Raw genomic sequence first — 24,250 nt, forward strand, 5'->3', positions numbered from 1 at the left:
CACACACACACACACGCACACACACACACACACAATATTGTACTCAATCACTGATTGCTTGTGCCTGGGTGACTTTGATAATAACACGTTGCACTGCGCTGCGTTGTGCTGTGTTAAAATAGAGGATGCAATGTAGTCACAACAGTGTATAATCCTGAATCTGCCCCAAGCACAACTCAATAAATCATAGTATAACTTCTAAACATGTTGTTCAAACCAGTGAACTGTTTGATGGAAATAGTTAAATGGAAATAGCAGGGCAATACATTGTTAAACTATGAAACATACATTAATATAAACTCAGCCCTATACTGTATATCATACTGTACTGTCTATTTGGCCTCAACAATGAAATAACAAGGAGGTTCCAACAACTGTGCACGATAGGAAATATTGTTGCTTATTTTGGTAATTTATGTCTATTTGGTTTACTGGTCAGCTTGGCTGTCTGAGGCTTAAGATAAACAACCGTCCCCAGCTCTCCACATTGTTTTTCAGTTTGGCTGGTCGTCCGCAGTAATACACATTGGCCGTATTACGGGGAGGGAAAACTGAAGGGTGGGGATCGAACGTTGTGAACAAGCGACTCCTACAAGTCGGTTGGTGCGCCTGCGCAGTAGAATCAGGAAGTGTCGGGGGCAGCGTGAGCCTCCCACGCGTTACTCCTCGACACTGAGAGGTCGAGCTGCGCAGGTGAAAAGATGCGACTGCTGTTACCTCAAGTACCGGAGGGGACTTGTGCTATGTATGACTTAGTCCACATTGCAGCCGGCTTGTGGGAGGCAAGAAACAGCGTTCGTGACAGGGGAGGGTTGAATTGGATGATACGAAATTGGGATGGGAGAAAATATAGAAAATGGGAGAAAAAGTGGATCAAAAAAAAAGATAAACAACCGTCTATTTAAAGTGTTGTTTGAGGCTTCGTCTCTAGTGCAAGACGGGCATATTTAGCACTTTAGCCACAATAAGTCAATATCAGAGAGGTAATTGCAATGGATTTCAGAGAGTAATTGTCTACTGTACCATCTTGAGGTCAGGTCCTCCCTTGCCCAGCAGCAGCGCCTCCAACAGGCAGCAGAGGGTAGTGACCTTACTGATGTCCACCTGGTTCATTGCCTGGACACAGTGCTGCGATACAAACTGAAGACCCTTATCCACATACAGCTCAAACAGCTCCAGCACGTACCCTCGCACTGGCTCTGGAAGCTACAGTACGGGTGGAGAGATGGATGGTTGAAGAAAAGGGAGACAGTGACAGTAGATAGTGGATACTACAGTACAGTTATCTGAATGTACCTACATACTGATGAATAGATACACACACACTGGGTTAAGAGCAGAGAAGTGACAGAACACAGTATGCAGAATCGGAGACCTGCTTTGTGAGGAAGGGGGAGTTGGGGGGTGAGCGGTGAGGCTGGGGAAGAAATCAATTCAAGTTCCAGTGAAATTTTTGCACAAAGTAGTTGAGGGTAAATTAACCCCCTTCATATGGTGCAGGAGAAAGCAATCCCTGGAATAGAAATCACCCTCTGTCTGGAGAGAAATCAAATCCAGTATAGCCAGCCACCTTCTACTGGGAAAAGCAATATCAAGAATTTCACCACAACAGTCGAGTTGAGTGCACAGGTTTGGGGGAGAAAATATGAGAGGGGGGGGTGGGAAAAAACCAACACAACAAAAAGAATAGTTGATCAACGACTTAAAGAACTACCGGAGGGGAGCTCCAGTAGCTCACTGCGTACCTCGAGCGCTATTTCGGCGCCGGGGACAACCGTGCTCGTCACGGATCTGGGGTTAGCGAGTTCGATTCCCGGACTGCAGCCGTATCTTTCTCAGAGTGTCTTCCCCCCATCTGTACCCATTCAAACCTGTTTCTGTCGGTCATTCTTGACCAGAGAAAATGCGATAAACGCAAAAAAGAGCCAGCGGAATGGCCAAAGTTTAAAAAAAAAAAAGAACTACCGGAAGAGCCTCAGTCATTTATATATGAGAGAGAGTGAGAGAGAGAGAGTGCTAGTTGAAACGGATGGCCCATGCGATAGAGGGTCACCTTAACACATTCGGGGCCAACCACGTATATATACGTGTTTCAGATCCAACGCTTGAGGGCCAACCACGTATATATACACATATAGGGCGATTTGACGTCAATTTCAGCCTTGTGGGGCGGCGTGGCTCAGGGGTAGAGCGGGTCATCCAATGATCGCAGGGTTGGTGGTTCGAATCCCGCTCAAGCCCATGTCCATCCCACTGCTGTTGTGTCCTTGGGCAAGACACTTAACCTACATGCCTCGTATGAATGTGTATGCATGTGAATGAATGTTGGTGGTGGTCGGAGGGGCCGTAGGCGATGATTATTCGCCACACTTCCGTGAGTCTGCCTCAGGGCAGCTCTGGCTGCAATTGTAGCTTACCACCACCGGTATGACTGTGTATGAACGAATAATGGACTCTGTAAGCGCTCTGGGGTCACTGGGGTGTCATGAAGAGCGCTATATAAATCCAATCCATTATTATTATTATTATTACACATTGTAAGGTTGTTTTGGCTTTTATTCCATTGTAATATCCTACTCAATGTCACCGAGCGGCACTGCATATTTACCCTACTCTTGGAATTCGGAAAAGTGCATTACCGGCCAGATCCTCGTAGGGACACTGTCTCGATAATGCAGTGTTCCCTGTTACAAACCGGTGTTTTTTTTTTTTTATCATGAATGGACTTTTTTGTTAGCCTAAAGCTATGCGTGTAGCCGATCGCCTGGAATAGTTTTTGGGACGCTGAATTCAGTATGCAGTAAAGGAATATAGCATCAGCCAATGGACATATGGATCTACCAGATGGCGATCGATAACTGGGAAATCCTTTTTGCAGTCCAACCGGCCACAGGTAAGAGCGATTTGACGTCAATTTCAGCCTGGTCGGGCCTTGCTTTGATAGCCACCCACCCGGTCAGCGAATGAGGCTAATGCCGTTATTGGTAATCAATAACTCGCCTTCCAGGAAATACCCCAGAACATTCTGCTATAACGTTCATATTCACGATGCTATAAAATGGGAACGTATTGATGAAAAAATTATTTATTTAAGGCATATTGAAGGGATGGTTTATAGTGTCAATTGACAATGACAATGGACAGATAGCAATAATATAAAGTATAGATTTAGCTCTACAAACAGCCTCACGCACAATGAAAGGTTGTTATGATAATCTGGCCTTATAGAGTGAGATTAGACGGATCCCAATGGCCCCGAATGTGTTAAGAGGCTCAGTGCCAGTGTTCCATGCTATCAACTTTGATGTGAAGTGTTGTTATGGTGAAGTGATGTTATCGCTGCTCATGCTGCTGACTCTGATGCTTCAAGTGCCCTAACGGCAGCATTTCCACACAACATGCACACACACACACACACACACACACACATTCGCATCGCACAAACACACACACTTGCATAGTCAATTTGAATGTGTGCGCACACACACACACACACACACACACACACACACACACACACACACACACACACACACACACACACACACACACACACACACACACACACACACACACACACACACACATACACACACAGTATGGCAGATAAAGGATGAGGAGGCTAAATAAAACATAACGGAAGGAGAGGTCTGTTTGATGCCAGAATGATGCTCAGAGCTTGTGAACATGAAAAATGTACTGGTAAATTATGAACAACAACAACAACAACAACAACAACAACAACAACAACAACAACAACAACAACAACAACAACAACAACAACACTAATCTGTGGGGCCACATGTTGAATCTATGTGTAGAATCTAAATAAAATCTGAATAAAAATTAGACAAAGTTGAGGGCAGTTGCTTTGCAAGGCCCTCATTTATCAATAATGCGTAGAAAGTGTTCTATTTTTGCTCCTACGCACGGAATTTAGAATGTCTCTACGCACAGAAAAATCGGGATTTATCAACTGTGCGTGTTGATCACCACCTTAACGCGGTGGGGCAGTTTGTGCGTCTCAATGACCCCTAGAGCTATGTCGGCAGGAGTCTTGTACTCCTAGCAGGGTCACCCAAGCCGAACAGGTCGAAGGAGAGAGACCAGCCGAAGAGTGATCCAACTGGTCCTCCAGGTTGGGGGTTGGGCTGAGGGCCGATAACCCGCTCCCGGAAAAACACTTTATTACAGAAACCAGAAACAGAGCAAATTCACGCAATCTTTGAGATGCCATAGCCAGTCCTTCTTGCAACAGGAGAGACACCATGACACCCAAGGGCCAAAGCCGAGAGGACGCCTTTGGGCCGAATAGGCCACTAGTGCATCCGAGGGAAACGTACGAACACTGTACAGGAGCGGCAATATTGCCATAGTAGCAAGAGAGATGACAACCAGAGGAATCAACATCATAGGAATCAGCTAAACACACTAGACGGGGCAAGGAAAGGTGGAGCTTGCAACCGGAGAATCCATAATTTACTCAGGAAGAGATGATGACAACCACAGACAAGGGGTGGGCATAGTGATGTCTAAAAAAGCAGCAAGAGCACCGATAGATTGGACACCAGTCAGTGAAAGGATCATTCAAGCTAGGTACCATTCCCAACACATCAAGCTCACAGTTGTCCACATCTATGCACCCACAGAAGATGCAGAGGATCAAGTAAAAAATGAGTTCTACAGGAGACTGCAAGACGTCCTAGACAGCAGGAACATACACGACATGCTGATCATCACCGGGGATATGAACGCCAAAGTGGGAGATGAAAACCAGGGCTACGAAAGAGTGATGGGCAAGCACGGGATCGGAAAGCGTAACGACAACGGAGAAAGACTGTGTGAAATGTCTGACATGAACGAGCTAGTCATTACTGGAACACTATTCCCACATAAGAATATACACAAGGCCACGCGGGTATCTCCGGACTGGAAGACCAAGAACCAGATAGACCATGTGCTAATTAACAAATGATTCAGGAACTCAGTGAAAGACACAAGAGTATGCAGATCTGCAGACATTGGAAGCGACCACTACCTTGTGTGCACAACGGTCAAGTTAAGACTGAAGACGAAGCAGAAGGAAAAGAAAAGCACCAGAGTCAAGTACAACACAACAAAGCTGAAAGATGAAGCCATCCTGAAGACTTTTACCATCAACCTGAGAAATAGGTTTCAGGTGCTGGAAGATGAAGGGCGAGGAATAGAAGACAACGAAGAGGTGGAGCGTGACTCTCAGGTTCTGGAGAAAGCCTACACAGAAGTCGCTGAAGCAATCCTGGGTAGACCACGGAAGAATAAGAAGCCATGGATCAGTGAAAAATCATGGAACCTTGTAGACCAGCGGGAAACAATAAACAAGAGGATCCTTGGCACACACTCGGAAAGAATCAAGAAACAGCTAAAAGCAAAGTACACAGAGAAGGATAGAGAAACAAAGAGAAGTATAAAGACAGACAAAAAGAAATGGATGGAGAACATTGCAAGTGAAGCAGAAGAAGCTGCACGGAAACAACAAATGAAGACACTGTACGGTCTTACGAAGGCACTGTGCAACGAGAGACCTAGACAGAGCACAGCAGTACTGGACAAGAATGGCAACCTCATCAGCGGAAAAGATGCAGCACAGGCAAGGTGGACAGAACACTTCGAGGAAGTACTGAATAGGGAACCACCAGAAAACCCAATAACTGATGAGGAAGAATGTGAACTCACTAACATGATTGAAGAGATTCCTGTACTAAGTGAAGTAAAGGAAGTGATTAAAGGACTTCAGAATGGGAAAGCACCAGGAATCGACAACATCACAGCCGAGTTATTAAAAGCAGACATTGAGTTTTCAGCAAAGAAGGTACATCAATTGTTGGAAAAAATATTGAGGCAGGAGAAGATCCCGAAGAACTCGAAGAGGGGGCTTATCATCAAACTAGCAAAGAAAGGAAACCTCAAAGAATGCAAGAACTCAAGAGGCATCACCCTACTTCCAGTCGTAGGGAAGATACTTGGCAGGATCATCATTGACCGAATCAGAATTGGAATCGACTCACGGCTAAGAAAAGAACAAGCCGGTTACAGAAGAGGAGAGAAACAACAGAACAAGTCTTCATACTGCGGAACATCATTGAGCAAGTAAACGAGTGGCAAGCAACACTCCACCTGAACTTTGTGGATTTTGAAAAGGCTTTTGACTCAGTCCACCATGAAAGCCTATGGCTAATTATGAAGAAATATGGAATCCCAGAGAAGATTGTCCAGATAGTGAAAATATTCTATGAAGACTTCCAGTGTGCAGTAGAAGACCAAGGAGAAATATGTGAGTGGTTTAACATCAACAGCAGTGTCAAACAAGGATGCAACATGTCAGGTTTTTTATTCTTAATGATCATGGATTGGATAATGAGAAGAACAGTTGGACAAGGCGAGAATGGAATCAGATGGAAGTTGACATCAAAACTCGACGATCTGGATTTTGCAGATGATGTAGCATTACTCTCCTCTACCAAACACCAAATCCAGGAAAAAATTACAAGAATGGAGAGAGAAGCCAGATGAGTGGGACTCACGATTAACACCGGAAAGACAAAAAACATGAGAATTAATGCAAGAAACCATGACAAAATCAACATCAACGACCAAGAGATTGAGGATGTAGACCAATTCACATACTTGGGAGCCACCATCTGTAAAGAGGGAGGAGGTATGAAAGACCTAAAGAACACTCTCTCCAAAGCAAGAGGTGCATTCATCAAACTCAAAAAGATCTGGCACTCCAACAGCATCTCAAGAATAATAATAATAATAATAATAATAATAATAATACTTCGTTTTATATAGCGCCTTTCAGAGGACCCAAGGTCGCTTTACATAAGGGGGGGGGGGGGGGGGGAGATAACAAGTCAACAAACATAGTGGACAGACACAACACATACATATAAAGTGAGAAAGTTAGGGGTTGAAGGCCAGGTTGAAGAGGTGGGTTTTGAGCAGTTTTTTAAATGAGTCCAGAGTTGGGGTGGTGCGGAGTTCTGCGGGGAGGGAGTTCCAGAGGGTGGGAGCTGCCACACTGAAAGCTCTGTCCCCGAACGTCCGCAGTCTGGTTCGGGGGATGGAGAGCTGACCAGTGTCCGTGGATCGCAGGGACCGTGACTGAGTGTAGGGGTGGAGGAGGTCAGTGAGGTACTGAGGTGCCAGGGCGTGAAGGGATTTGTAGGTGAGCAGGAGGGTTTTGTAGGTGATGCGGGATTTGATGGGGAGCCAGTGGAGCTGGATGAGGATGGGGGTGATGTGCTGCCAGGGTTTGGTGCGGGTTAGAACCCTGGCAGCTGAATTTTGAACATACTGGAGCCTGTCCAGGGTTTTGCTTGGGACCCCGGACAGGACCCCGTTGCAGTAGTCCAGGCGGGAGGTGACGAAGGCGTGGATGAGGGTCTCAGCTGTGGTGTCGGAAAGTGATGGTCGAACAAAGAAGAACAAAGCTGAGATTGTACAAAACACTGGTTGTGCCAGTCCTACTGTATGGATGTTGTTACGTATTACTTTCACATGGTGGAGGGATACTTACTGTCTGTGGTGCATATTCACATTGTGGTTAAGTGTGCTGTCACTAATTGGTGGTTTAATTGACACACTGTTTCTTCCTGTTTTTGCTTGTTTAAAATGGCCGCTTTTTAATTGATCACAGGTGTGGTGATGAGGCACCACGCCCTACAAATGCAGAGTGCAGGCAGCAGTCAAGTCTCCCCCACTTCACAGGAGATGTCTCAGCTCTCCAGCGTCTCACCTGCTCTCTCTTTGTTTTGTTGTACATTCGGCTTGTTTTTCTTTTTGCATATAGTTTTGTTATTTAACTTTGGAGTCTGGAACACCCAGCTCCCACTATTTCTGTCCATTTAGTTAGTTGTGAATAAATAGTTATTTTTGATAAACTTTTGTCCAGTGTCCTGTGTCCACCACGTCGCATTCAAGGCCTTGACGAGCCATATTGTAGGCTTGAATGTAACATGGGGGCTCTAGCCGGTCTTCAAACAGGTAAGTATGCTCTTAATTTATAATTTGATTTGACTACTGGTATGCTTTAAAATATTTAGTTTAGTGGACACCACAGGTAGGTAATTTCATTGTTTTCTGGCTGTTGTTAGCCTCCTGTGTACCACGTACTCCTGGGGCAGTCAAAGAAGTGATTGGTATATGATCTTTGGCTGGTAGCAGGTGTGGTTGAAGGTAGCTAGGTCTACAGTGCATTAGCTTTCAGTATAGGTAGGTTAGGGGGCCGGGAAATGTAATTAGTGTGTTAGGACCTGATGTAAGTGTTTTTTTGTTAGATTAGACATGTGGTGGGCCTAGCAGTCCTTTCTTTTGACTGCAGTATAGGTTTTAGAAGCTATTTGTGAGTCAAATCAGATTGTATGGAGCACTTGTTTGGATTAGTTGAATTTGTTTGTTGCATTTGTTTGAGTGTAACACAAGGGGTTTTGCCTCACTTGGTTTTTTTTGTTACTGAAGAGCGTTTGTTCCAGTATTTTGGGATAAATGCCTACCACAGGGTTAGTCTTGTGGGTGGTTCATCTCAGCAGAGGCCTGTAGCTAGTGTCCAGTAGCAGTGTCTGCTGTGATTCTCTAGTATAGGATCTGTGTGCATTATTGAGCTTGACCTTTTTGATCCAGTATGTGTTATGCCGTGTGTCTTAAATACAGTGTGATTTGTTTTGCGTGCTAACATAAAATGCCGTGTTTTGAACTACTGCTTGTGAGTTTAATTGCGTGCTGTGTTATGCCGTGTATCTTCAATCACTGTCATTTAATTACGTGCTACACCTTTTTGTGGATACAGGGAAATTGGAGTTTGAACCCCAGGTCGTAGGAACGGTGGGTGAGTTGCTTGTGTTTTGGGTACTGAATTATGTCCCTTGTTGTGGATTAATTGTAGTATTGCCTTGTACTGGTAATTAATTAATTGGTTGATTAATTGCTTAATTAGTAATTAATATTGTTGTGTTCGTTTGTTGTCGTTTACTGAGGATAATAGACAATGACGTTGGACATTGATGACTTTGTTGCAGAGCCAACACTGGCTAAGGTAAAACAATGTTCAAAGGTTGAGTTACTACGGGTAGCATCAAGGTTTTCAATAGACCTCGATGCAGGCCAGAAAAAGGAGAACTTGGTAGGTCAATTAATTGAGGAACTGAGTACACTGAAGGTTTTTGGTGTGGCTGCAGGTAGAACTCTGGAGGAGGAGGGAGAAGGCTTTGAGCTACCGCGTGGGCGAGATGTGGAGCTTAGGACAGCGCGTGAGCTTGCAGCTATTAACAAGGCAGACCGTGAGGACAAAGCAGCTGAACAGGAGGCTATTGAAGCTAGTGAGGTAAGGAGAGCTACAGCAGCAGCAGCTACAGCAGCTACAGCAGCAGCTGCAGCCAGAGCAGAACGTGAGGCCCAGGAAGCTTTTGAGGTGGCACAGGAGGTACGCGCCCAGGCAGCATATGACCGGGAGATGGCGATGCGTAATGCGGGTGGTGCTGGTGCTATACGTGTGCATCGGGAGCCGGGTTTTGATATGGCTAGGCAGAAAAGCATGGTTCCGGTTTTTTTGGAAAGGGACGTCGATAGTTTTTTTTTATTATTTGAGGACATAGCTGGCAGTTGCGGCTGGCCAGCAGATAAATGGACTATCCTCATGCAGAGTGCTTTGCGCGGTAAGGCACAGATCGTGTATGCGTCGATGTATCCTGATAACAAAGATTATGCTTTGGTGAAACAGGCTATCCTTAAAGCCTATGAATTGGTCCCTGAGGCTTTTTGACCAGTGGTGTGCAGCAGAAAAGTTCACCACAGTGGAGGAGATTAGGGACCTAATCTTATTAGAGGAATTCAAGGTGTATGGCGTATCTGAGGATATTGCTATGTACTTAAATGAGAGGAAAGTCAGGACCTGTTCAGCAGCAGCGGTCCTGGCTGATGAGTATGTTTTGACCCACAGGACGTCTTTTGAGAGACAGCATTATCCTGTGCATGATGAGGGGAGGCCAAAATGGACTCCTAATAGGGGGTCCAGTGCTGGGGGTAGTGGTAAGTTTAATGGGGCATGGGGAAACGATGATGCCCGGAAGTGCCAGAATTGTGGGAGTGCAGGTCATGTGATGGGAAATTGTTATCGTTTGCACCCAGAAAAGCGCCCGTCTAACCCACCCAGGCCGGTGATGTTGATAAATACACCTGTACGTAACCCTGTTCTGTCTCCTCTAGATGGCAGAGGAGTGGATGACCTTTACACACCTTTCAGGAGTAAAGGGTTTGTTTCATTGACAGAGGGAGGTCCTAAAGTGCCTGTGACTATTCTCCATGATACTGGCGCATCCCAGTCTTTTGTGCAAAGTAGTGTCCTGCCCTTTACGCACCACTCTGAGTTGGGTGCAGGGGTTGTTATTGAGGCTTTTGGAATGCACACGATGAATGTGCCGCTGCATAATGTCTTTCTTGATTGTGCCCTAGTGTCAGGACCGGTGGTGATCGGAGTGGCGGCTGGCAAACTCCCTATGCAGGGGGTAACGTTGCTCTTGGGCAATGACTTGGCTGGAGGTAAGGTACTGGTGAAACCGGAGGTGACATGCGTGCCAGATACTCAAGTGGCGGAGCAGTATCTCGTGGGCTTCCCAGCCTTTACAGTGGCTGAGGCCACAGACAAATTGGGGGAGGAGATTGAGGAGGATGAGAGTGAGAATGATGCTGTGTGGGATGTTACTAGTTCATGTGGCACCATTTCTGTTGGTGTTTCTGATGTTTCATGTGGCACCATTCTGGTTGAGGAGGCTACAAGGCCAGAATTGGGCTGCCGGCCTTCCTACAGTAGCTCTGGCGTTCATGATGTCTCACTTGTCGGCAGTGATGATCCCAGCATGGTCAGTGTTTCTGATATTGATTCATGTGACCACACTGACTCTCTGCCAGGCACTGGGTATGCTAGTCAACCTAGTTACCTGTGTCCTGTGCAGCAGGAGCAGTCTTCACAACCTAGTCTAATGGGTGACGACCATTTTGATTGTGACGAGGTTGATGTGTGTGCCACCATTTGGCAAAGGTGTCATGGCAATGTTACTGTGTGTGCCACCATTTTTGCTTGTGACAGTAGAAAGGTTTCAGACGCCGTTTTGTTTCATGACGGGGTTGCTGTCTGTGACACCATTGTTGCTCATGACAGTCCTATTTTTTGTGACACTGTTTTGGCTCATGACGGTGCAGTTTCTTCGGTCATTGTTGCTAATGACGGTGCTAATTTTTGTGGCGCCATTTTGGGTCACAGTGTTGATGAGTGTGCCACCATTTTGGTTCCTGACCATGCTGTTTTTTGTGACGCCATTTTGGGTGGTACTCCAGATATTTTTGTGCCTGAAGTGATGTTGCTCTGTTCCAGGGATGGTGAGGACGTGCCTGAGGCGGTACATCCTGCTCTGGCTGTTCGTGACTCACAGTCTCCTGTACAGCTATCGGGGGTACAGCCCTCAGTACAGTCTCCTGTACTGACAGTGCCAGGTGGGGAGGAGACGGGCGCTGTGATGGTACCAGGGGAGTGTGCTGACTTTAGTTTTCCTGTTGGTTGTCCTGAGCGCGATGAGGTTGTTTTTTCTCAAGTGTGTGATTCCTGTTTGCTGTCTCCTTTTGACAGGTCGGTGTCGGTGGAGCGGCCTGTTGATGTGGAGCCTGTATTTTGTTTTCCTGTTTTCTGTCCTGAGCGCAGTGAGCTGCTGTCTCTTGCTGACTCCAGTTTGTTGTCTCTGTTTGTCAGGTCTGTATCGGCGGAGGGACCTGTTATGAGTTTTTTGTTTGGTGGTGATGTGTTGGTCGGTGGATTATCTTCTAGGCCTTGCGCCTCGGTAGGGGTTGAGTGGGGTTTAGTTGCCCAGCTGTTTCCACTCGCTCCGCTCCATCCAGGCCAGGCTGGGTACATTTTGGTGGGGTCTCGCTTGAGCGGGTGTCAGGACCAGGTTGTTTGTGCTGAGCAACGGTGTCGAGTGTTCCTCAGTAGGGAGCATTCGACGGAGTTAAGGGTCGTGTTCGACAGGGGCCGACCCATGGTCACTTTGTGGTAGTGGCTCGCTTTATGGGTCACATTAATTTTTTTATGTGCAGTTGAGTGTGACTCTTGACCGGGGCTCACACTCAACACAGTACAGGCACTACACATGTTTGAGTGTGTGGTTGCATTTTTTTGTGGGTAAGGTTGGTAAGTATCCCCTTATTTATTTATGTTCGTTCTCTTGGTGGTGGTTTCTTTGGGCTATAGTTGGGAGAAGAACATAAATCTTCGGTGTGGGGGTGTTACGTATTACTTTCACATGGTGGAGGGATACTTACTGTCTGTGGTGCATATTCACATTGTGGTTAAGTGTGCTGTCACTAATTGGTGGTTTAATTGACACACTGTTTCTTCCTGTTTTTGCTTGTTTAAAATTGCCGCTTTTTAATTGATCACAGGTGTGGTGATGAGGCACCACGCCCTACAAATGCAGAGTGCAGGCAGCAGTCAAGTCTCCCCCACTTCACAGGAGATGTCTCAGCTCTCCAGCGTCTCACCTGCTCTCTCTTTGTTTTGTTGTACATTCGGCTTGTTCTTCTTTTTGCATATAGTTTTGTTATTTAACTTTGGAGTCTGGAACACCCAGCTCCCACTATTTCTGTCCATTTAGTTAGTTGTGAATAAATAGTTATTTTTGATAAACTTTTGTCCAGTGTCCTGTGTCCACCACGTCGCATTCAAGGCCTTGACGAGCCATATTGTAGGCTTGAATGTAACAGATGTGAAACATGGAAGATGAACAATGGAGACAACAAATCAGTCGATGTGTTCCATAACAGATGCCTCAGAAGAATCCTCAGAATCCAGTGGCAAGACCGCATCAGCACCGTAGAGCTACTAGAAAGAGCCGACATGAAGCCGTTGAGCAAGGAAGTGAAGTGGCGAAGATGGAAGATGATAGGACACATACTGAGGCAGACCACAACAACGACTGCAACATATCAATGACTTGGGCACCAGAAGGGAAAAGAAGAAAAGGAAGACCAAAGACTACCTGGAGACGCACAGTAGAGAAAGAAAGAAAAGAGGCAGGGTGGAGCTCATGGCCTGAAGCAAGAACATTGGCAGCTGACTGGGAGAAGTGGAAACGCTCTGTGAAGGCCTTATGTGCCACTAGGCACGAAGTGGATAGGTAACAGGTAACAATGGTAATGAAACACCCCCATGGAATGTTGAAGAATGGACTAAGCAAACTATGAGAAACTTCACTGAGAGCGAGATTGATCACGGAGGTCATCTAACCAACAAATTGAAGGTAGAAAGCATTTCGTTGTGAACAATCTTATTTGGAAACATGACACACAAAATAATAGTATTTAGCTTTTTATTTGAAACAATATTTAATCGCGTTTGGTATATTTTGATATTTTATATAGTTGATATTTTAATTACAGATACCCCAGTAATTACATTACAATTTAATTAAATACAATGTGTGCGTTCCTCCCGGTCACCAGCAACGATATATCAGCCAAATGCGCATTGCATGTACATTGACTGAGTGCAATCCCTTTCTATTCACATAACTAAATTTGTGATGGAGCTTTGACAGCTACATTGGTGGTAGTCTATTGCCCGATTCATCTCCAATATCACGATGGACCGTGCCGGTGGCCAAGCACCCTAGAGTGGAGAAGACTTGAATGTGCACGGGATGGAATCTGTGCGTTTTTGTTCCACGCTCCAATTTGGGTCCCAAATTGCGGTACAAATCAAGGATAATGTGTCTCGGGTAGCGGACTCTACTTAATTATGTTCTCTCTGCAAATAAGACTGCCCTGAAAACAGCTCCCCATGGAGCGCACACCATGCTGCATTAATTCAGAAAGACCTATTCCAGATGCTATTTATAGGGTTTGACAATAATGACACTACTATCGCTATTTTACAATTACCTATAATTAATTACGGGTCATACCGAAGACGTCAGTGTTGAAACGAATGCATGAAAGCTTATTCCGTCCGTCTGCAGTCTTCCTATTCTACCGCTGGGTGACAGGTAGGCACGGTCTGAGGTGTGTGTATATATATACGCACAATCTCAAGCACACGTCCATGATGATAAATCCCACTTTGCTTAGAAATTATCGTACGCACGGTTTACGCACATATCTGTCCGTACGCAGCATTGATAAATGAGGGCCCAGTCCTTTCTCGTACAACATATTTTGTTATAGACTTTGAGCGGTTTAAACAACATATCTTTGCGCTGTATACTGTTTACTGGTTGTGTCTGTGGTAGTATGGAGTTGAGATGGTGTTATCACCTTGTCTCCCAGGACAGTGAGCCATGTTTGGACATAAGGCATCCACTTCAGTTCATCTGGGTCGATGAAGACCATCCCACAGCGACTGACTGTGGCCGGGGACGCCACTGACAGGTCCTGGACCTGAGGAGCACAAGTTACCCAACAAAGATATATGAAAGACATGTAGACATTTCATATTTGGACTTATCTGGTTATAAGGGTGTAATGACCAGAGGGAGAGTGAATTGCTTAAAAGTATACAACACCTAAAATTATAATTTCATGGTCAATGGATCATAGTATCCCCTAACTGTGCTCCAATACAACTAATTAAATAGACGTTTCCAGCCAAAAAGCATCTACAGTATCTGCCTGTTCACCGTCCGATCTAGAAAGTTTGAAATGTGAATGAAATCCAACACCCATTTCTCCCTGAGTGTCTAACCTCAAACAGCATGTGTATGGACGAGCTGAGTTTGATGCGCTCGCCGTTGGACAGGCAGAGCATCTTGTTGTCGTCCAGCACCGTGTTCATGTTCTCGATCCACAGCGCGTCCACCGGCCCGTCGCTGATGATCCACTTGTGGTCGTTGCTCGTGTCGTTGGCCGCCGCCCGGACGGTCAGCGCCATCAGGCCATCTTTCCACTCCATGGTCAGCGTGTTGACCTTGTGGGGGGCGGGGGGGTTAGGGATCAGTGGTTAAGGAAGGGAGGAGAGAGAGAGGCTCAGTCCCAACTGGACCACTAAACGCTCCCCCTTCATTTCGACTGACACTCAATTACAAGAGTTGATGACTATCAGAAAGGGACAACCAAACGAGGTGGTAAGGGTTGTTTTGCTATTGTACACCATCGTCAGACAGCTAAGCACAAACCCTCACTTTTAAGCCAGCACTCTGATTTCGTCCATTACGAAGGAGCATTGGAGGGCTGAACAATGTAGTCGTTATGCCAGTTACCCCATGGTCGTTGCACTACCCTACTGTCGGTCTGAGGAGGGTGATACATGTGGAGTCGCCAAGTGCTTCTTTTCACCTGACAGAGAGGTGTTTCACAGGGAAAGCGTAACGCACGCTGATGTTCACACTACATCTCCTCCCTACTGAACAGGCCGATCAGTAGGAGTCACTATTGCAACAAGCCACCAGCTTCCCACCCACAAGCGCTGCCAATTGGGTTCATTGGGATGTCTGACCAAACCGGAGGTACGGAGGCTGCTGGGTATTGACCACGGGTCTCTGTGGTGGTAGGCTCTACATTGCCCAGCCGCGCTGGGCAGAACAAAGTTTACCGATTTGGATGAGTCATTATTGGGACATATTTAAACACGACAGGGCTCTTGAGTGCTAGTGAGAATGCAGAGTGAGAGAGAGAGAGAGAGAGAGAGAGAGAGAGAGAGAGAGAGAGAGAGAGAGAGAGAGAGAGAGAGAGAGAGAGAGAGATAGAGATAGAGATAGAGATAGAGATAGAGATAGAGATAGAGATAGAGATAGAGAGAGAGAGAGAGAGAGAGAGAGAGAGAGAGAGAGCAAGAGAGAATTGCTAGCCGGACAACTTAAGAGGAAGCCTGACCTCCACCCATCCATCCAACCATTCATCCATCTATCCATGCATCCCTCCTCCCTCCGGAGTGACCCACCTCTCCGTAGAGCTCGCCCATGGTGACCGACTTGGGGTTGAGGACGTGTGTTTTGACAGGCAGGTAGAAGGCGTTGTCTGCCCCGTGGCCGGCAGCGTGGAGGGTCTCCAGTGTGTCTGCCAGCGCCTTGTAGGCCGTGGTCTTCCCACCACCCGTGGGCCCCACCAGCATAACACCGTGACGCACGATCATGGTCTCATACAGCTGGATCACCTGGGGGACGGGAGAGGAGGACGATTAAAGGAGTGGTTAAAACTAGGGATGTCCGATATTATCGGCCGATATTGGCATTAAAATGTGATATCGGAAATTATCTGTATCGATTTTCACATTTTTTATTTTATTTTTTTACATTTATTTAACCTTTATTTACCCAGGCAAGCAAGTAAGAACATTTTTAAATTTTATTTATTGTCAAAAGTATGCATAATGTTGTGTTAATTCCACAACAAGAGATATGTAATGTTAATTACCTGAAATTATTCAGTTTTTGGGGGGGGGGAACCCTGCATACGGTATATCGGTATCGGTTGATATCGGTATTGGAAATTAAGAGTTGGACAATATCGGTATATCGATAAAAAAGCCAATATCGAACATCCCTAGTTAAAACGTAGGAAAACAGGTGGAGCGGGAGAAAATAAACTATTTGAACGGAAGGAAAACCGGTTGTCACACTTCTTACACCCAGTGATTTATGACTCAATAATAATTAAAAAAAAAAGAGACAGGGTTGTCGTTCACTTTCATGAGGATACAATATAGCTATAATGGGTGGGGGGGGGGCACCTTGTTTATCATGCCAGCCAGAGGCTGAAGGTTGCGCTTGACCAGAGAGTCCTGGATGGTGGAGTGTAAGATGCCATAGCTGTTCTCCGGGATGCTCACGCCCGGGAACAGATCTGATAGGATGCCACTGGAAGAGAAATGGAGGGTGGGGTGGTGAGAGAGAGGGATGGGTGGGGGAGGCACATCATTCAGGGGTTAAACACATACATTAAACACACACAGAACACAACATCCCTCTCTCTCACACGCTGAATGGCGAGGCCATTGTCTTTATTGTGAGGTATCATTAAAGTGCAATGGTAGAATGTTCTATTCTATGTCCACTTCTCTCTATGTTCTATGCAGAGTGCATTATGAGAACTAGAATAAATATAGCGTGTGTGTGTGTGTGTGTGTGTGTGTGTGTGTGTGTGTGTGTGTGTGTGTGTGTGTGTGTGTGTGTGTGTGTGTGTGTGTGTGTGTGTGTGTGTGTGTGTGTGTGTGTGTGTGTGTGTGTGTGTGTGTGTGTGTGTGTGTGTGTGTGTGTGTGTGTGTGTGTGTGTGTGTGTGTGTGTGTGTGTGTGTGTGTGTGTGTGTCTGTGTGTGTATGTGCCTCAGTCTCACCCAAACAGCTCAGCATCGTCGGTGAGGAACTTGGGCAGGTTGGCGTCCATCAGTGCTCTGATCAGGACCACATCTTCGCTCAGATGAGGGTTCTGTCTCTTCAGGGAGCTATAGAGACATCACAGAGACATAGAATAACTCTACAACCATAATGCATCGAATGATCTCTCCAAATATATAATGACATGACATTTATATCCGTGAAATTCCACGCAAAACAAATATATCTACAAATGTAGACATATCTAGTTAGAGAAGTGAACTAGTGGCTGGAGGGTGGGATCCCCGGAATCCCCAAGCTTCCTGGCTGGGAGAACCTGGGAGTACCTGGGATAACCTGAGAGAACCTGAGAGAACCTGGGAGAACCTGGGAGAACCTGGGAGAACCTGATAGAACCTGGGAGAAGGGAGCGGACAAGACACAGTCTCCTCTACCTCAACAATGACCAACAACATGCCGGCAGGGCAAGGTGTGGCCGACATGTGAATCTGTGAGTAACCTGGAATCCAGTTACTTACTTAATTGCCTGGTAAGTCAGAGTAAACACAAGAAGCAGTAGGCGTGAGTTGAGAACAGAAACAAGGCATTTAACCCAGCTGGCTACACTATTAAAATAAACATTCATTACATTGAGGACTGATGGATGTGCCGTCGGTGGAGAAAGTTGGCTTCTACTGAGAACTCCGGGCTCCCAAAGCAAGCGTGCTCCCAGTCTATTAAAAAGCAGCAACCATCAGAGTCATTAGAGCACGGGTTAACATGGTAAGCGTGCGATCGGTACGGAGCCAATACAGGTGCAATGAATCACCAGCCAATTACACAGCTCCCTGGAGGTTTTACCTAATAACCGTGACACCTCGGTGGGAAGAGTGACTCTCACCATGCAATACGCAGTTCATGCAATGTTCACACCCACACAAACTGTGAGTTATATCCCGTGTTAATCCAACATCACCTCTACTACACCTCTTATCTCTCTCTCTCTCTCTCTCTCTCTCTCTCTCTCTCTCTCTCTCCTCTCTCTCTCTCTCTCTCTCTTTCTCTCTCTTCTCTCCTCTCTCTCTCTCTCTCTCTCTCTCTCCTCTCTCTCTCTCTCACTCTCTCTCTCTCTCTCTCTCTCTCTCTCTCTCTCTCTCTCTCTCTAAAGTGCATATAGGTGTAATGATGATGTCCCCAGTGACTGTCTCTCAACTTATTCATAAATGATAGAAGCTGAATCACTCAGTTAACAGACACACACCCACACCCACATACAGAATGCATACACACACGTAAACAGACTTACCTTACAATGCACTAGCTACTACACCATTCTTTCTCTCTCTTATGTATACACACACATAACACACACAGACACACACATACATGGCAGGCGATAGTATATGGGGGCCATTCAGGGGTACATAATGCAATTTGAAGTTACTAAAGTTTTGCGCACAAAGACTATGATACATTTTGCTTCTATTCAGACTATTGTGAGTGACAGCAGTTACTGTATCTGCTCTGGGGCAGAGGGAATGGTCTTATCTCAAACAACGCCTCTTTTCTTGATCCTCCAACCACAACTGTTGCTTCATCGGACACAATTTGTTTGCAACAGTTGTCATTGGAGGATCAAGAAAAGAGGGTGGATCTTGACGTAGGTCAGTTAGGATGGCATAATGGGAAAATTAGCAATGGGCATTGTTACAAAGGTCAGATTAAACCGAATATATATATGTATTGCCTGAGATCCCATGTATAATATTTGTATATCGTTTGATATCCCTTGTATATTCTTTGTACAATATACAACGGAATATCCCTTTACCTGGTACAGGACAGACCATAATATTCGTTCTTCCTATTGGAAGCGATCCCCTAGGCGCCACGGCCATACCCCAATGTCTAGTTCAAAGCCACCGCCAAGGCTTGCCTGGACATGCCCGGTTCTGCGCAAGAATACGAGACAGAAATAAGGCTGGTACTAGATTGTTCACCTTACGTATAAATACATCGCAGGTGGATACAGCAGTATGTTACCCAATAAGTTGAAGCCTCACACACGATACAACGTGCTGTGAAGTGGCCCGTTTTGCACCGAAATAGAGCCTTGAGACCGCGTGCGAATTGATAGCTGAAGTGTCAGAGTTTAACGCTGGATCGTCGAGTTCGACCTATTCTATTATTAAGTAATAGTCTATTATGTATAGTGTATCGTGCGGCTACCGTTCTGCAGTGACCAGCATTACCAACGTTTCATCGTACCGAGCTAGTGTGCTTATCCAGGCTGGGCGGCTTAACCTGGTGCCGTCATCCGAGGAGCCCTAGACGAGAACCGTGTGGATATGTACACTGGATAACCTACACCGACGACTACAGGCAGCCCTTTTCGGCTGGATTATATTGCTTTGGTCCTGTAGCTGTTGGAGCGGAGAAATCGTCTACACCCACTGTTGTGTGGGATTTACCCTGTGAGGAGCACCGTCGAGCCCGCCTCTAGTACTCTGAGGCTGGCTAGCTTTCCTCCATGCGGCACTGCATACCGGAGAATAGCTGTTGTTCGTCTACGGATCAAGGAATTATTGCACTGTCTCCTGTACCTGGAGTCTCCTTATTCCTCGTTGACCCAGACTTTCTGCTACCGACAAATCCTCTCCCCTGCTGGCTTACAACCGGAGGGACCCCTTTAGTATCTCCAGCCCTGATCTACTAGTGTACCATATATAATTCTTATGATACAGGTGGTATTAATTATCTCCTGCGTAATATGCTCATGGACTTACGCTCTTGACCTATTCATGCACATTCTTCGCCTTACAAGCGCAACTCTCATCTTGATAAGTAATGTAAGATAATCTTCGTGCTGCTAATAAATATTCTTCTAAACAGTATTTATTGTGAAGCCGTGTTAATTGTGGGTGTGTTCATCTCATATACCTGTGTACTGTATGGCCCAGTAGTAATGTACATAACGCAGTAGTGGTTTAATGATACCATCCTTATTCAATACAGTCAGGGAATTGTACCCCTCAGTTACAGGCATCATTATCTCTTATATTGTGAGTTTTATTTGCTCATTAATTTTTTTAATTAATTTGCGATAATCGCAAGTTAACTATGGACAATCATGCGATTAAATATTTTAATCGATTGACAGCACTAATATATATATATATATATATATATATATATATATATATATATATAGTATGTATATAATGTCCTTAATTGTATGTAATCCCACACTTTATTTCCTCCACCCTCAGCCATCTGTAAAAAAAAAGTTGTGATACATTAACTGAATTATATTTGAGCTGGAACCAAACTAGTTTACATTGCATGTTCTATTCTATATTATATTCTAAATAGGTAAAGCTTCACTAATGATACATTTCTATTTCTATTAGGGATGTCCGATATTATCGGCCTACAGATATTATCGGCCGATATTGGCATTCAAATGTAATATCGGAAATTATCGGTATCGGTTTTCAAAAAAAAATGTTTACATTTATTTAACCTTTATTTAACCAGGCAAGCAAGTAAGAACAACAAATTCTTATTTTATTTATTGTCAAAAGTATGCATAATGTTGTGGTAATTCCACAACAAAAGAGATATGTAATGTTAATTACCTGAAATTATTCCGTTTTTTTGGGGGGGGGGGGGGGCGAACCCTGCATATATCGGTATCGGTTGATATCGGTATCGGAAATTAAGAGTTGGACAATATCGGATATCGGTAAAAAAGCCAATATCATCTCGGGGAGGAGGGCGGGAGGGAGGGGTTTCTCTCCTCTTACGGGGGTCTGGACGGCTGAACGAGGCCATATTCAAGGGACCCATATCTGTATGTTGTTATGTTATGGATGTCACTGTAAATGTTGTGCTGTATGTCTATAAATGTTAAATAAAAATGTAAGTTAAAAGAAAAAGAAAAAAACAGCCAATATCGAACATCCCTAATTTCTATATAAGTAATACTTTCAAAAAAATTTCAAATTTCTAAATTACTCCAAGCATTTTTCTCTGCATTATATTCTGTAAATAAAAGTTTTAATATCGACAAACATATCGACCAATACTGATATGTCCGATTAGCCCACACCGCTAGCTACAGTATAAATCCCAATCACACTGTGGAATAAGAACCCCACACTCAACATGCCAACACACTACTGATAAGTAAGTCAATCTGAGCTAGGAGGGTAGAGATAAAGGAATATCCCCTTATTACCCACCAAGTATATGATGTAAATGTGAACGATGACGGGCAAGGTGTGGCACAGTATTTCTCTCAGAGGGCACTTCACCAAAAAACAATGCTGACTTATTTTGCTGACTTATTTCGCACATAATCACACACATCCAAAAGCAATTTTACAACACATTAATTTAGCTTGCAGCTTAGATGCAGCAAGCTCTCGAGAGACACAAGCACGTTGGTAAGTTTTATGTCGATGATCACACGTTCCCCTCGCAACGGAATGTAGCCCTTTAATGTAAAACAGATGGAACTCCCTAGTTTGAAAAGGTGCTTATGTTATCTTCTCTGCATAGATGCAGACAGAGGATGATGGGGCTGGGGGGGGGGGGGTCATTAAAATCCCGAGAGGTAGTCATCCTCCCTAATGGTAGCCTGTATCAGCATCACTTCCCCCCGTATCCCACAAGCTGCCATCAGGACGGTCATTACAGCTGTTATTGTCTTGCCTCTCCCACAGTGATGGCAGCGTTGATGGACCCAGAGTATATGAGAACCAGACGTTTGTTTTGCATATAGTTATATATTTCCATATGACATCAGCAGTACACTGATGAGAACAAGCTAGAATATCTGTCAATGCGAACACGTTTAGTCTGCCAGTGTGTGTGTGTGTGTGTGTGTGTGTGTGTGTGTGTGTGTGTGTGTGTGTGTGTGTGTGTGTGTGTGTGTGTGTGTGTGTGTGTGTGTGTGTGTGTGTGTGTGTACTGTGTAGTATAACGTTTTTGTGTGAGTGTGTGATTGATTGATTATTACATTTTTGTCATGCACACTAAAGTTCCCAACCCTTGTGGGTTTATAACACACTAGAACTACCATTGCAGTGGTCCATTACATTTCACAGCAGAATTACAGAATCTTTAGATTGACATACATATCGATCTTAAATAAATTCTTCTCTCCCAAGCTTGGCAAACAAAGTCTGCTACAAACTTTTCTTTTCATTGTGGCAGACCGGCAGGCGTGGTAATAGACGGCCAAGGTACTAGGGCATATACCCATATTAGGAGTACCGGAGAAACTCCTTCCAGAGCAGAGCACATCAGCGCAGATGAAGCGCACCTGTGCCAGACACGCCCGAGACAGGTGAGTGCAATCATAGATATCTATATAGAACACTAGATAGCTTACCCGCGCTGCCGGCCAATGTAGAGCGACGTCGTCGTAGGGCGGCCATCTTGCTCGAGGCAGCTCAGCTACTGATAACATTCATGTCTACTTTTTTACTTAAAGGCAGTTTTTTTATTTTTATTTTTTTTACAAACCGCTTGAATCATAGCCACGTTAATAATGCTTGTAATAAACCAACCCGTTGTAAATCCGTCAATATTTCAGCGAGTTATGAGTATTTTTGTCTGTGCAGCTCACTCACACTCACTCAAGGCTGACTCGAGCAAGATGGCGGCGGTTCAGTGACGCTGGTGACTCCGCCTTAAGCTATCTAGTGTTCTATATAGATATATATGAGTGCAATCACCACACCATAGAAAATGGAGACGGAGTGACAGAATGAATTGGAGTAGATGAGGCGAAACCGGTACGAACGTGAGTAAGAGAAAAGAGAAGAAGAGGCGGAAAGATTGCTGTCTGTGTGACCAATGCTTTGTTTATCTGCTTTCGGAAGGAGGACCCTGCTGTGTGCTATATCCCCTGACTGTATGATAACCCACCTGTGCAGCAGTGGGTTATTGCATGACAACTAGTGAGGCAGTACTTCACTAGAAATATATATATATATATATATATATATATATATATATATATATATATATATATATATATATATATATATATATATATATTATTAATATACATATATAATAAAAAATTATAATAATAAATATATATACTGTATATATATTATATAATATCTTTTTTATTATTATTATTAATTTTTTTTTATTATAAATGTTTTCCTCTGTGAACAATGCCGATGAATTTGAACAAAAACAATGGCAGTGAATTTTTTTTTTCTTGTCCAAGTGACAGCTCTGAGCTCTCTGACCTGACTGCAGTAATGGCCAGGTGTCAATCACTTACTGCAATACAGTTGCACAGGTTTGGCTTAAGAAAATAATTATCCAATCAAAATAGGCTATTTGAGTCTAAAAAGCATGGGTCGTGACACCGAGCGCACTTGATTGATTTGCGTTCAGGTCGACCACATTGTGTTGACTGACAGCCTTGAAATCCAATCAGAGAATGGTGCCAGCTAATGCTACGGAACTGCATAGACCCTATTGACTGTGGCGGGGCCAGTCAGTCCAGTTTAGTAGTTTCGATTCAGTGCGTCAGCTTAGCTAGGCTTGTGGTTAGGTAATAACAAGATATAAGAAGTGTATTCTCAGGAGTTGGAGAGATCAGCACGAGATACTGTACATTACTGACAGTGTTGGATTTGGATTTATATGGAGTCTGGACACACACTTTATCAAGCCCTGCCGGCTGCCGACAAAAGCTTCTCGAAGGGTTAACGCGACGGCTCGAGGCTCGTTCCAACCTGATGCAACCAAACAACAAGTGAGTCTAATGTACTGTTCTGTAGTTACTGAAACTGATTGATTATGGCAAGTCAAGATTCAAGAGGTTTATTTGTCACATACATGATATTTGATACACATAAGTGCAGTAAGTAAGTAAGTAAACTTTA

General features: G+C 44.7%; 1 protein-coding gene across 1 annotated transcript in view; it reads right to left on the reverse strand.

The window, feature by feature from the left end:
• The window catches only part of dnah6 (dynein, axonemal, heavy chain 6), a gene marked incomplete at both ends in the record, with an annotated part of 372,041 nt that overhangs the window by 273,680 nt on the left and 74,111 nt on the right, over window positions 1-24,250 (reverse strand). Inside the window, 6 exon segments of the mRNA XM_084318285.1 lie at window positions 1,024-1,206; window positions 14,341-14,463; window positions 14,768-14,989; window positions 15,962-16,174; window positions 16,751-16,877; window positions 17,354-17,461. Coding sequence (XP_084174411.1) covers window positions 1,024-1,206; window positions 14,341-14,463; window positions 14,768-14,989; window positions 15,962-16,174; window positions 16,751-16,877; window positions 17,354-17,461 — 976 coding nt within the window.

Source organism: Notolepis coatsorum (genome assembly GCF_963971535.1).
Source record: "Notolepis coatsorum genome assembly, chromosome: 7".
Lineage (NCBI taxonomy): Eukaryota > Metazoa > Chordata > Actinopteri > Aulopiformes > Paralepididae > Notolepis > Notolepis coatsorum.